The sequence below is a fragment of the Leptonotus elevatus genome, chromosome 16, assembly GCF_054856555.1.
Source record: "Leptonotus elevatus isolate MCC_2025b chromosome 16, RoL_Lele_1.0, whole genome shotgun sequence".
NCBI classification, from domain to species: Eukaryota; Metazoa; Chordata; class Actinopteri; order Syngnathiformes; family Syngnathidae; genus Leptonotus; species Leptonotus elevatus.
In genome coordinates this window covers 7,974,774-7,987,938 of record NC_141254.1, presented here as the reverse complement: position 1 = coordinate 7,987,938, position 13,165 = coordinate 7,974,774, and the positions used below count along the sequence as shown (strand labels likewise).

Genomic DNA, 13,165 nt, shown 5'->3' with positions numbered 1-13,165 from the left:
TACTGTATATTAAAAAAAAAAATAGATCACTTTGGTGAGTTTATATACCAGTAGCTGCTTTGAATAAGTTTTATTTACAGTCATCATCCAACTTTATGCTTTAAACAATCAGCCACTTTAACCTCTCTGTTGACTAGTTTATATAAAACTGGCAATTTTCACTTTTTTTGTATACATTTAAGCAAACATATCTTATTGAAATTGTCTGCAATGTTTGAGCATTTTTGTATTCAATATACTGTTCTACTGCTTTTGATGAGGTTATTTTTTTTATCTTGTTTACACTGCTTAGTGTAGTTTGCTTTATATGTGATTATTTAGAACTACTTTAAAGTATATAAAACTAGTCTATTTTGTATAGTTCCTATATATATATATATATATATATAGCTTGAGATCACCTTTGATCAACACTTACGGATGGATGGCCAATTAAAACAGGATGCACATTATGTAGCTACTCGCTGTTCCGTGTGATTGATTTCAAGAGGCAGGAAAACAAAAGACTGATTTGAGATGCACTTCTCAGGATGTGAACAGTTTTGAAGAGGAACCCTGCAGCTCGGAAAGATGTCTCCACCTTGAAAGGAAATTGAGTCACAACAGTCGAGCAAAAACGTCTTCTCTCACTTCTCTTTTTGTGTTCCTTCACTTCCGCCCATACAAAGAAAAAAAAATCTGCTTGCATCGTATAACACAGTGATTCTCAAAATGTGGTACGTGTCCCCAAGGTGGGCAACGACAGAATCGCCAATTTTTTTAAAGTCGTTTATTTTCCTATATTTAGGTGCAGTGTTGAAGTTCAAACTGTACATAATGTTACTGTGGCTAATTAGAACATTAAACAATGTTTGTCATAATGGTGGTACTTGCGGAGCAACTACATTTTTTAGGTGGCACAGAACAATTTTTTAATAAATAAAAAACACGCTTCTGATTGGAATTAACGACTCAAAAACACTGTAGTTGTCATATTGTTATTGCAGTTACATTATTTATTAATACATAACATTTTAAATAACACACATTTTTGAAACGTCTACAAAAAGTGGACATGTGACAAATACAATATTTTTTTGTTAGCTTTACATAAATACTTTTCACTTTGTTTAGAGTAAATATAGTTGACGTCACATCCTGGGTCGGACATGACACATACACACACAACCTGATTTATGACGTGTGTGTGCGTGCGTGCGCGCGCACCTCTGTATGCTGCCTTCAGATGTCAACACGCAAGTGTGACAACTTGAGCAGGATGATTTAGCTGACTAAACACATGTCCTCCTTTCAAGTTCTTAATTGTTCCCTAAATCCACTAAAGCCATTTTTTTCCCTTTGGTTAAAGTTTCTGTGAAGTGGAGGTACAGTTTTGCCACCAACGAGCAGAGAGTGTGAGTTTGTGAGCTTCAGTGACGTCATTTCTTCTTCTTGAAGATTTTATTGAAGGCGTTTCTGCGCCGGCCGCCCCCCGACGACTCGCCCTCCTCGCGTCCGTCCTCCGCGGGGCTCCACCCGGGGGGCGTGTGGACGGCCGAGAACAGGACGGGGCTGTCGGCGGCGGCGGTCGTGATGCACAGTGAACGAGTGGAGCAGGAAGAGGCCAGGACGGCGGCCGAGATGCCTCGCAACTCCCCCAGGCTTGAGCTCTTCTCCAGACTTCCTCCTCCTCCTCTCATCCTGGGGCTCTGAAGCCGATTGGACAAGAGGTGTGTCTTGGAGCCGTACGGGCTTCGTGATTCGCTGTGAGAGTGCGGGAGGGGGGAATCCGAGTCGGAGCGATCCATAATATCCCTGAGGGAGGAAAGGAATAGTTTGGATAATTTCCGCTTCCATTTTTGCAGTCAACAGCACACAACACGTCAATGGCACGCAACAGGGCCGAGCCGGGTGAGCGAGGTACCCCGAGCTGCCGGAGCGACAGCGCCGCCTCCGGCTCGCCAGCGCCGTAGATTGGACGAGCAGAGAAGAAAAGCGAGCCGTTCCCTCCACGTAGGAATTGGACGACGTAAACAGAGGAGGAGGAGGAGGAGGAGGAGGAGGAGGGAGAGGGTGGTGACAGGGTGAAAAAAGGGCAGAGTGAGGAAGTGAGGCCGGGTAGACGGAAGGGTGAGAGAGGGAGGAGAAAAGAGGCGGGACCGGCACAGGGAGGAATTCCAACCGGCCGATGGAGTGGCTGCGTTTCTGCCGCGCGTGGCCGGGAGGGCTGACAATCGGGCCGCACCCTGCCTGTTGATTTCCGTCTACCAACCTCTGAGAGCTGAACATCACCGCCGAGTCTCCCGTCCGTTGCTGCGGGGGCATCAGACTCTGAGCTGGGAAAAACAAGAAGACTCATTTACATATCACTCAGAAAAAGGGGACCTGGTTCCATCTGGGTTCGGTTCGTCTGCACATTTCACCCCAAAGTCCAACATCACAAACTTTTTAGGAGTACGTCAAGTAGTGCATTTAGTGAACACTAAAGTAACTCCATGAAAAAGGCACATTGAGAACATGAGCGTCGACGGTGGAGAGGGAGGAGCTAACCGGAGAGCTTCCACGGCGATTGGTTGTCCGAAATGCCGCTCAGTGGCCAGAGGTCGCTCACTCGTCGGTCCATCTGCCAGGCTGCATCTAGAGGGAGCCAATCAGGAGAGAGATGCTAAGAGATGGCCAACCAGAGCGTGCTACATCCCTTTTAAAAAAAAGTGCTTTCATGCAGACTCTTTCGATTTCAGTGTTTGGTTAGAGATTTTTGTGATCAAGAAGCACCCAAGCCAGCATTATGAAGTACTTTAATGTGGACTCTTTCAATTTCAGTGATCAAGAAGTGACCACAAATTATGGTAAAGTGCTTTGATGAGGACTCCTTCCATTTTTGTGATTGAGAAATACCCACAGAATCAAGTGCTTTAACTCAGTTGCTCCCAAAAACGTATAAATATGTTCTATTTTAAATATTACCACGCTCCCAAAGACATATTTATACTTTTTTTTTATGCTAGAGCATACAGAAGGCTTTGATGCAACCTCTGAATTACACAAAATGGTTGAAGCAATGGGAGTTATTACAAAAAAGGGCCAGCAGGTGGCAGCAGAGTATAAGAGATCAGGCAGGGCCATGTTGCAAAAAGCTCTTTCCCCACTGTTTTAAACAGATTTGTGAATAAATGATGAAACTTAGCTATATTCTAATGCTATTTGCTGCAAAACGGAAACAGGTAGAAATATACTTTTTTCCTGATGAAAGAAGAGACTCTAATATTTGATTTGGTATGTTCTATGTTTTTATAGCAATAGAACACAATATTCTGTGGGCCTTGCAAAATCAGTCAAAATCCAGTAAAACAGCCGGGAGCGAAGGAAGTTGCTTCCATGAAAATGGCTGGGAGTGAATGAGTTCATGTGGACTCTTTCAATCTTAGTGATCGGAATGCATTGTCAAGTGCACAATCTTTCAGTGTCACTGATTGCAAAGAGACCACCAATCATGGCAAAGAGCTTAAATGAGGTCTCTTTCAATTTCATTGTTTGGTTAGGGTGCGTTCATGTGAAAAAAATTAGAAACACAAGGTTAGACTTGGTAAATGGGCTCCCTCCTATATTGCTTATTTAGCCCTAGAAATTGCAATCACTGATCATTATAATTATAAATAATAATCATAGGAAAGTGAATATTTGCACATTCCACATGGAGTGATGGCACTCAACTCACATTTGAGCGTCCCGGGTGACAGGATGTCCTCGTCCATGTCATCCAGATCGTCTGACAGGAGGAGGTGCTGCGGCGCGGCCGGTCGCAGGCCCAGGAATGACGGGTCCAAATTGAGGGCGGCGGCCAGCGCACCCAGTCCTGGGTTGGTGACCAGACAGAAACCCGTCAGGTTCTCGATGTTCTGCCAGCGGTGCAACTTCTCTCGCAGCGCAGCCGTTACATCGGCCAGGGCCTGCCTGGACGACACGTCAGGATGTTGATTTGAGGTATGCACGACTTCATACATTATTTGTAACTAGAAGTGTCAGGTGATTACAATTTTTAATCGTTATTAATCGCATGGCTTCAAAAGTTAACTCATGATTAATCGCAAATTTTGCATGTGTTCTAAATGTACAATAAAATATTTTTAACATAAAAGTGGGAAAACATTTATAGAAATATGGCTGCATCTTTTAGTCAATGATACAGCAATTTCATAATAATTCATAAAATTGAGTTAAAGTTAAAAAGATGTACAGTACTATACTGTGATATTGATTTGTGTTGAGGTAATTTTTCTGCCACTAGATGGCATAATTGCATTCGTTAGACATTGGTGACAGCTCAGAGCATTTTTTTCATATTAAGAGCTATCTAAGCTTTAACATAAAGTAACTTGTGAAATTCTGCACATTTCTAAAATTGTAAAATACAACTTGACCCCAGTCTCCACAAATATATGCATTATTATTACATTTATTACTGCTAAATCTTGACGTGGATGTGTTGCAATTGGAATTCCCCCCAGTACAGGCTTTCCAAGTAAGGGATGATCATTAATCGTGCGTAAAAAATTTTTTCCCAAAAATACTGCCGTTAAAGGAACTTTAGATTAACTCAAAATGACATTGACATGAAATTTTGACAACCCTGTTTGTAACATTTTGAATGATGGTGTACTGTAGCACCATGGGTCAAAGGTCACTAACTTGGCAGAAAGGATCTTGTGGTCTACGTCATCTAGCGAAGAGCTGTGGGCCACATGAAACGTTCCAAATAGAGAACTTCTCTTCTTTTTGATCTTCTCAGCCTGAAATATCACCAAAATGGTCGTCGTTAGGGTCATGGCGAGTGCTGACGAATCTTCCCGGCCGGGGCGATGATGCACATGGATGCGCTGCTACAATTAATCCGAGTGGTCCGGCACCAAGACGAGTGCTGATCTCCTCACCCCCTCTCTCGCTTGCAGCAGCTGCCTCTCGGCACTCTGCCTCTTGATGTTGTAGTACTGAACTTCGATCTCGTGCGTCAGCTGCAGCCACATCTGCAGCGCGTCCGGCGGCGACCAGTGAGCCCGCGACTCCAGCTCCCTCTCGGCCTTTTTCAGCGCCGTCCTCACCTGCGGGCACAGATGTTGACAAGTAAACGCTTGCAGGCGTGTGAGAAGCAAGCAAGCTGCGGTGCGTTGGCCCGTCCTCCACCTGCTCCAGTTCTTCCTCGGCGTACTTCTGCCGACTCCTCTCGTTCCCTGTGCCCTCGCGCAGCTCGCGGAGCCGCTGGGCTTCCTGCTTGGCCGCGTTGATCTTGTTCCTCAGCTCCTCCTCCACTTTCACTTTCTCCACTTGAACGCAGCGCTGGTCTTCCTGCGCCTTTTGCAGCCTCGCAACAATAACGGACACTTGGAAATTAGTAGTAGACCAATATGGTTTTTTCAAGGCAGATACCAATACTGATTATTAGTAGTCAAAGAGACCGATAACCGATATTTCAAGCCGATATGTATTTGCAGTAAAAGAGAAAATATTAGCGTTAACATTTTTAAAAACTACTTTTTCTTTTAATGTTAATTAATTTGCTCCCAAAAATAAAGAAATAAATATGTTCTATTTTAAATGTTTTAAGTGTCCCAAAGACATATTTATACGTTTTATGTTGTTTTTTATGCTAGAGCATACAGAAGGCTTCGATGCAGCCTCTCAACTGCACAAAATAGTTGAAGCAATGGTAGTTATTACAAAAAGGGCCAGCAGGTGGCAGGAGAGTAGAAGAGATCAACCAGGGCCATGTTGAAAACAAGCTGACTTCCCCACAATTTAAAGCAGATTTGTGAATAATGATGAAACTTAGCTATATTTTTATGCTAATTGCTACAAAACGGAATCAGATAGAAATAAAACGCTTTTTCCTGATGAAAGAAGGGACTCTAATCTTTCTTTTGGTAACTTCCATGTTTTTATAGCAATAGAACACAATATTCTGTGGGCCACGCAAAATCAGTCAAAATCCAATAAAACAGCTGGAGTGAAGGATGTTGCTTCAGTGAAAATGGCTGGGAGTGAATGATTTAAAAATATAAAGAATTGACAGCTTTGTTTAAAAATTCCATAAGCATGTGCTCAGCTAAATTTAAAACTAAGTAAATAGTTCCTGGAAGTTTTCTACTGTAAATAAAGTTTTTCCAACATTTCAACATAACTTCCTAATTGTATTAATTACTTTTTTTTATTTTATTAAAAGTGTAGGGAGTTCCCAGTGTCAGCAGCATTTTTTTATGAAGTGGAATTTTAAATAAATCCATAAATAAAAAGTTCCCTGGATCTCACTGAACGACAAATGCATGTGAATGTAAGCTACTTTTGGGTTTTCTTCAAGGTTCGTTTCAAAAGATCTTCACAGATAGTGAAAAATTGTCTGAATATGTTCAAAATGTCTTTGAGACAAGTAAAAATTGTTTGTGAACATCTTAAAAATCCTGATGACAACCCCAAGTTTGCAAGCATTCACCGCACCATGAGATACATACAGCTTTATGGGCCTTCAGAGTCGTAAAAAGGCAGATGGCGATATTTGTCAAAATACCAAAAATTGGCACCGAAGATCAGCCCGGCTGATAATCGATCCCCATTTGAAATACATGAGAACTTCCTCAGAGAGAAAAAAAAGAACACAAGTAATTGAATATATCCATAAGCAGCAGGTGGCGCTGTGACCTGGCTGTTTGCTACATGAAGCAACAAGAGGAAATTGTGTCATGGGCACATGAGCACCTGTTTGAGTCCAAATGACTGACACTGGATCAGTGGAGCAGCTGAATATACGACAATAGAACGTCATTGTGACGGAACAACTAGAAGGAGTCTGTAGCATTAATCCCATTGTGTGTGTGTGTGCGCGCGCGAGTGTGTGTGTATGCGCAGGCATAGGACAGACTATTAAGCGAGCTGCTCCTCGTCTCTCTTTGCCCTTAAAAGGAGTTTAAGAGTGGAATCTTGTTGCCTGCTGGTCACGCGCTCCGATTTGCGAGTGTCACGGTTCCGTTTTTGAACTCACTTCTCCTGCATGTCCAACAGGCTCTGCTCGGCCCTCTGAAGACCCTCCAGGTCCTTCATCAGCTTGCCCAGGTCGTCCCTGGACCTTCTCGTCTGGACGTAAGCAAACCAGCAGCCGCCCAGCGCCGCCAGGATGGACACGCCCAGCACAAGGTCCTTCCACCGGTTCTGTCGGCCTATTTTCACACGCACATAAAAAAATAAAAAAAAACACACGCATGGGTTTATATAAATAGGCGGGGAGGCCGTCATTCAGTGATGGAGTGTTTGCTAAAAAGAGGATTTTTACTGTAGTTTTTGAACCCCAAATGCACTTTCAGCCTGTTTTTAGTCTTGAGTTTTATATGAACCTTTGCTGGCGTGTTTATTATTTCAACAAAATTTAGAGTGGGTGTTGACTTCCGGATAGATTTGAACTGGCTTTGCACAAATGCCTGCTCTGGGAGTTCAGTGTTTTTATCAGTTGTGGTAGTAGCAGGCCTTCCGTCAAATCAAATAGAAAAAGAAAAGTGTACAGTGACTTTTAGGGCACTGTTTATAAAGTGTCTCAAAACTGAGTGCACTAAATACTTTATCTTCATCAGACATGAAGAAATGAAACATGTAAAGAAGTCAGTTACAACTTGTACAAAACAGTGAAGTGTTACTGTTTCCTCACAGCCTTTGATATTCAAACCACTGGCAACACAAAAGTGAGTACACCCCCTAAGTGAAAATCTCCAAACTGGGCTCAAAGTGTCAAGTCAGAGTTTTCACAATTTGCCACTGGAACCTATTTCTGCCGATTTTTAACTGCCGTTCCAGGAATATTCGCCAGCAACGCCATCACCGAGTCTGCAAAAAAAACAATTCTACTGCCATGAACCCCGTCCCTGGCAGTACAATTTTGTACACAAGACTGCCACCTACAGGCTTGGAGTGGAACAGTCCCAGCATGCACTTGTTAGTGTGAGTGCTTGTTGTTTCTAACCTTTATTATTATTATGATGATTATTATTATCCTCTGCACTTATTATTCTCCACATTTTTCGGCTACTGGCTATACTTCCACTTTACACCGTTCAAATTTCAACATGCTTCACAAATTCACGCCTACCTGGGAATATATCATCTGATTCCACCTTACTTACGGTTTTTGCACAATTTAACGTTTAAATATCAAATTTTCCCCATTAATTTTCATGAAACTTGTTTTTATTCATTTATCATTCAACTACTTCCACATGGATTCAGCTTGTAGCATTCACACACAATTTCTCCTGAAATTGCACTTTTTGTTTTGTTAAGAATTGTTTGGCCCGAGCTGAGGCCTGCACTCTATCAAGCGATGTTTGGCAGAACAGGAAGTGTTAAGCATACCCGACGGCGGTCCAAAGAGCACCGTATCCAGCGCCTTTAGCTGCAGCTTCTGAGCGTGACTGCGCTCTAAAATTTGCAACACCGCCGCGGTCAGGGTGGTGTTCTTCACTGCCAGCCTAATGGAGAAAGACAAGGATGAGGTCACACGAGCCCTCGAGCTCGCTCCATCAGCGTGCCCTCGCGGGCCGAGTGTGACACGTACAGGTGAGCGTTACCTTGGCAACGCCTTGCCGTCCAGCCCGTGTCTCCGGAAGCTTTCGGCGTACTGGGGGAGCTCCACGCTGAGTTGCAGCCACTCCTCCACCTGCTCGCCTGTCCAGTTGTACACTGGACACATACGTTGACGAGAGAACTGTAAAAGTTCCGGAGATCGGATCGTTCCGGGAAGCGGACCCGCCTCCTCTCGCATTTTCACGAACTCACCCTCTGAGTTCTTCCAGGCGTCCCACATGTCCTGCACGCTGATGTGCAGGTCTGCACGGTGGAAGTTGCTGTGCTTGGCTTTCGAGTCGTGATACTTGAGATCCTCTCGCAGAAACTGACAAAAAAGTCCAAACATGAGTTAAGCTAAGACGCCTCGAGTGACTTTTTCTTTTTGTGTGCGCGCGCGCGCGCGCGTCACCTCGTCCGTCTCGGCCGCGTCCACCGTGCCGTCGGCGTCGTCGTCCATTTGTTTGTGGATGCTGCGGATGGCCTCGAAACTCAACAGGGCGTTCTCGTCCTCACAGAACTGACGGTCCATTACGCACAGGTCTACAACGCACACCATGAAAAGTCTACACACCCCTGTTCAAATGCTACGTTTTCATGATATAAAAAATACATAATTTCAAAACTTTTTCCAACATGAATGTCATCTAGTATGATAACAACCCAATAGTTGTGAAAAGGAAGTCGGCACACATCTACCACCATTTAAAGTGCCTCTAAATGTTCTAGTAGGCTTTTCCTGTTACTTTTGTTTGGGCTGTGCAATTAATAGAAATTCAATTACAATTTCAATTATTACACTCTACAGTTACAAAATTTGAATAATTGTGAAAAAAATAAAAAGGTTATTAATACTAATTTAGAGTTGTTTAAATGTATATACTTGCACCTTTTTTATTTTTAAAATGACTAATAAATGTTGGTAGAAACTTGCATAATTATAGTGTTTCAAAGAAATTTATGTCTTAATATTTTTTACACAAACATTTTCTTGTTTTGTACTAAAAAACTAATGATTGTCCTAATCGTGATCTCAATTAAACAAACAAATTAATCTTCATAAACAAGCAGCCCTAATTTTTGTCATCACGTCTAAAATTTGACCTCATTTTGAGTATTCAACTGTTCAATAAATGCAATTGTAATATTTAGGAAATGTTAACTGTAATAAATAAGTGTAAATATAATACACACTAATTTTGGTCTATCAAAAATATTCTGGACAGTGCTAACAACCACACCAGCACAATCTATTGACATCCAAAATACCAGCCGTTTTTCAACTAACAAAAGAAAACCAAAAAAAGAACAATAATGCTCAGTTTTTCAATGCAACAATTTTTGATTCATGGCAGCACTAGTGGTTTGTACATTCGCCACAGTTGAATGGTTCTGGGTTTGAATCTCAGCTCGGGCCTTGCGTGGTTTTTCTCCAGTTGCGCGAGCATTACAACAACACGTAGAGTATACAGTATGTTAGCTTCTTTGAAAAATGTCAATAGTTTTTTTTTTCTCTGTGCTCCCTGTAGCCATTAGAACAAAAAAAAAAGTGTTTCATGTACCGGTATCTAATAAAGTCGCTGGCAAAAAAACAAAACAATAATGTGCTTGCGGTAGTAGTAGCTCACAGTTAGCAGTTAGCATGCAGTCGTCATCTTATGCCTTCCACCGCCCTGGTCGCCGTGGCAACCGAGTTGACTTGGACACGTCACAGCAAAAACGTTATGCCTACATTTGGTCATTCGGGCCTCTTGAGAGTCTCTGGATGATCGCTGGGCTGTGTGTGTGCGTGTGTGTGTGTGTGCGTGCGCGCATGAGCTCACAATCCATAATAGAAAGTAGAAGACAAACACACTTTGTCCAGGTTTGAAGTCACTGGGATTCATCTGGGAAGGACAAACTTTAAACAGACTGTAAATCATCAGATACCTTTCCAAATTCAGCATCCAATCTCGCACGAGTCTGTTTATTTATACATCGTATAAATGACTTTTGCTGCTCACTGGGGAAATACGTGGAATCTTGTACACGACAGACGAGTACGTACAGTGTAGTCAGCTCACGCCTCACTTGTTTCCATTTTTTTATTTTCTGAAACCTTCCACAATGCCTTGCTAATAGGAAAGCTGGGATTGGTGTCAAGGAAGTACAGTAGACCTACGAGTGGCCCATTTAAGATTTTCCAGGTTTTTTTCTTTTTTTTTGTGGTGTTGGAGCAGATTAAAGAGTGATTTAAAGTCATCTAGTAGGATGCCACTAAACTGCTCATCGATGTACACACACACATTTATGACATCCAGTCGACAATTTAACCCAGCTGAAAGGCGGCTTATGTGCTGCTGTTTTGGTTAGCAACAGAGCTAATGTTAGTGCGCGAACAATAGCATCCATGACCAGAGTCTGTTGAAAAAAATAAAAATAAGTGAGGCATCTATTTGAGGGAGGCGTTTATTTGTCTTAAGTGGATCAGCATCTAATTGGGGGAAAGCGTCGAGTAGACGAGTCTATTCAAGGGACGAAAAGGAAACGAGAGATCCAGAGTGGAAACTGAGCGGACGTTGTTTTGTTTGGGCAGTGGAAAAGCTCTCTGCGCTCATCAACGCTGTCCGTCGAGTTGACACTCACTCAACTGTACATCACCCACAAAAAAAAAAAAGAGGAAAAAAAAAAAGGTAAAGACAGACACAGAGGTGAAGTGACACCAGCGTTGCGTGAAAGGATTAACGTCAACAGCTGGGAGGACAAAAATAAAGAAAGAGCAGGAAGGTCAAGTCAAAGTCGCCTGCCGTGTAACACATTTTTCATCCCATTTTACTCACAAAATCAAGACTTTGTTCTGCCTCAAGCAAATTTCCATCCATTCATTTTCTGTAGGACCTTGAGAGCATCGTGGGCAAAACTGCACAATTGCGGAAGAAGTACACCCGCACAACTGCACATTGATAAACATTGACATAACCAACTTGCTGCAATGCAAAATAACACGACCCCTGGTGTTCTTGTTAGGAAACAACACTTTGAGGTGAGAGGAAATTCATGAGGGATAAAGAATACTTGAGAAGCTCTTGACTTTCCACTTTTTTTGGCCACATGTATGTATTGCCTTCCGCTTAGATGAGCTATCAAACTACGCTCAATAGGATCACTGAGAATGCTAACAAGTAATGTTGTTGCGAAATGATGTACAGTTATGAACATCAAAAACACGGCTAACACAGAGACTTTATTTGCAGTGAGTACGAATCTATTTGTGTCACAAGCTTTACTTCCTGCGACGCCGTACGGAAGCTGCGGTGAGCTGGATGCTCACCGCGAGCTATTGCACTCATGTCATGCCGTCATCGAATGCAAATGATTTCCTTTAAAACACTTTATGAACTTTTGCAAATGTTAACTTAACAAAATAACCACATAACTGCACTAGCTTAATACTAAAACATAATGGGAAACTACAGACAAGCAATTAAATATTTGAACATAAATGATTAAAGGCAAGATAATGTAACAATATTCAAACGGGTCATGTATTCTTTATCCTCCGCTATGAGCGACTAATATTATTGCGGCTTTCTGAGGAGTTTTGACCAGTTTCTTCCTCCTCCCATCTCCATGTGTGTGTTATACTGCCCCCAGGTGGCCAAGGTGCTCACATCAGAAGGAGCAGCACAGTGTCCATCGAATTGGAGCAAAAAATAAATACATACATTTTTACTTTCAAATTATTGAAGTCAACATTACAGGACTCTCGATACCGTAAGCCGTACTTTTCCCACCGCAGAAATTATAGTGGAATGCTATTTACACACACACACGTGCAGATCTTTGTCCCCTACCTGATGCTTCTTCTGAATGGTGATGTTGGTGGTCCGGCTGGGCACGGTCACCCTTGCCCACAGAGACGCTCAGGACACACACTAGCCACAAACACACACGCGCCATGTCTGGGGACCACCGACAGGACAAGACATGCGTCAAACATCTGATTCCATGAAAACAAATGCAACACTTCACATTTACAAGCACAATGTGCTGCAAAAAACAACAACTACTCTACTATTTCAAAAGTGGACACATTTGTACAAAGACATAAGACTTATGCAAGACTGATTTCAAATGATTTAGAAGAAGAGAACCCCTCCCCAAACATCAACATCTTCCATTTCCTCGTAAAAAAAAAAAGAGAGCGTTTGTACTGGAGGTCAGCCGTCAACATGCCTTGCGAAATGTGTCCACAAACTCAAGCCATCACTCACATGTGCAGCGGGGTCTCCTCTCTAATCCATCGGAGGCCTTTAGATCAGGTCCAAATAAGTGGACGAGCAAGACAAATCATCAACAAAGCGCCGCTGATGATGATCACACTCTTACTTCTTTCGGCAGAGTCAAACTGAAACAGCTGCTGAGAAGGGGGGGGGGGGGGGGGGGGGGGGTAGAGAGCCGCCTGTGTTGCATTCAGGGACCCTCAACAAAAACAAATTCCACATGATTTCGTCTCATGCTCATTAATTGAAGTTCAGAAGTTGCCTGGTGCACATTGTTCGAAATATTAACAGCTTTATTTACATAGGCATTAAAACAATTGAAGTGG

General features: G+C 42.6%; 1 protein-coding gene across 4 annotated transcripts; it reads right to left on the bottom strand.

The window, feature by feature from the left end:
• Nucleotides 1-763: 763 nt before the first annotated feature.
• Nucleotides 764-12,994, bottom strand: LOC147160573 (stromal interaction molecule 1-like). Of its 4 annotated transcripts, none has more exons than XM_086098437.1 (14): nt 12,831-12,994; nt 12,411-12,518; nt 8,990-9,120; nt 8,791-8,905; nt 8,583-8,694; nt 8,368-8,483; nt 7,010-7,184; nt 5,161-5,338; nt 4,911-5,078; nt 4,669-4,769; nt 3,698-3,933; nt 2,530-2,616; nt 1,904-2,315; nt 764-1,794 (listed from the first exon to the last, which is right to left on the bottom strand). In XM_086098437.1, the coding sequence occupies exons 2-14, from the start codon at nt 12,514-12,516 to the stop codon at nt 1,419-1,421; spliced, it is 2,313 nt and encodes a 770-aa protein (XP_085954563.1). In that variant the 5' UTR covers nt 12,517-12,518; nt 12,831-12,994; the 3' UTR covers nt 764-1,418. The 4 variants fall into 4 exon arrangements, with proteins under 4 accessions (XP_085954563.1, XP_085954564.1, XP_085954565.1 ...); XM_086098438.1 differs by having other exon boundaries at nt 2,162-2,315; XM_086098439.1 differs by having other exon boundaries at nt 2,252-2,315.
• Between the last annotated feature and the right edge of the window lie 171 nt (nt 12,995-13,165).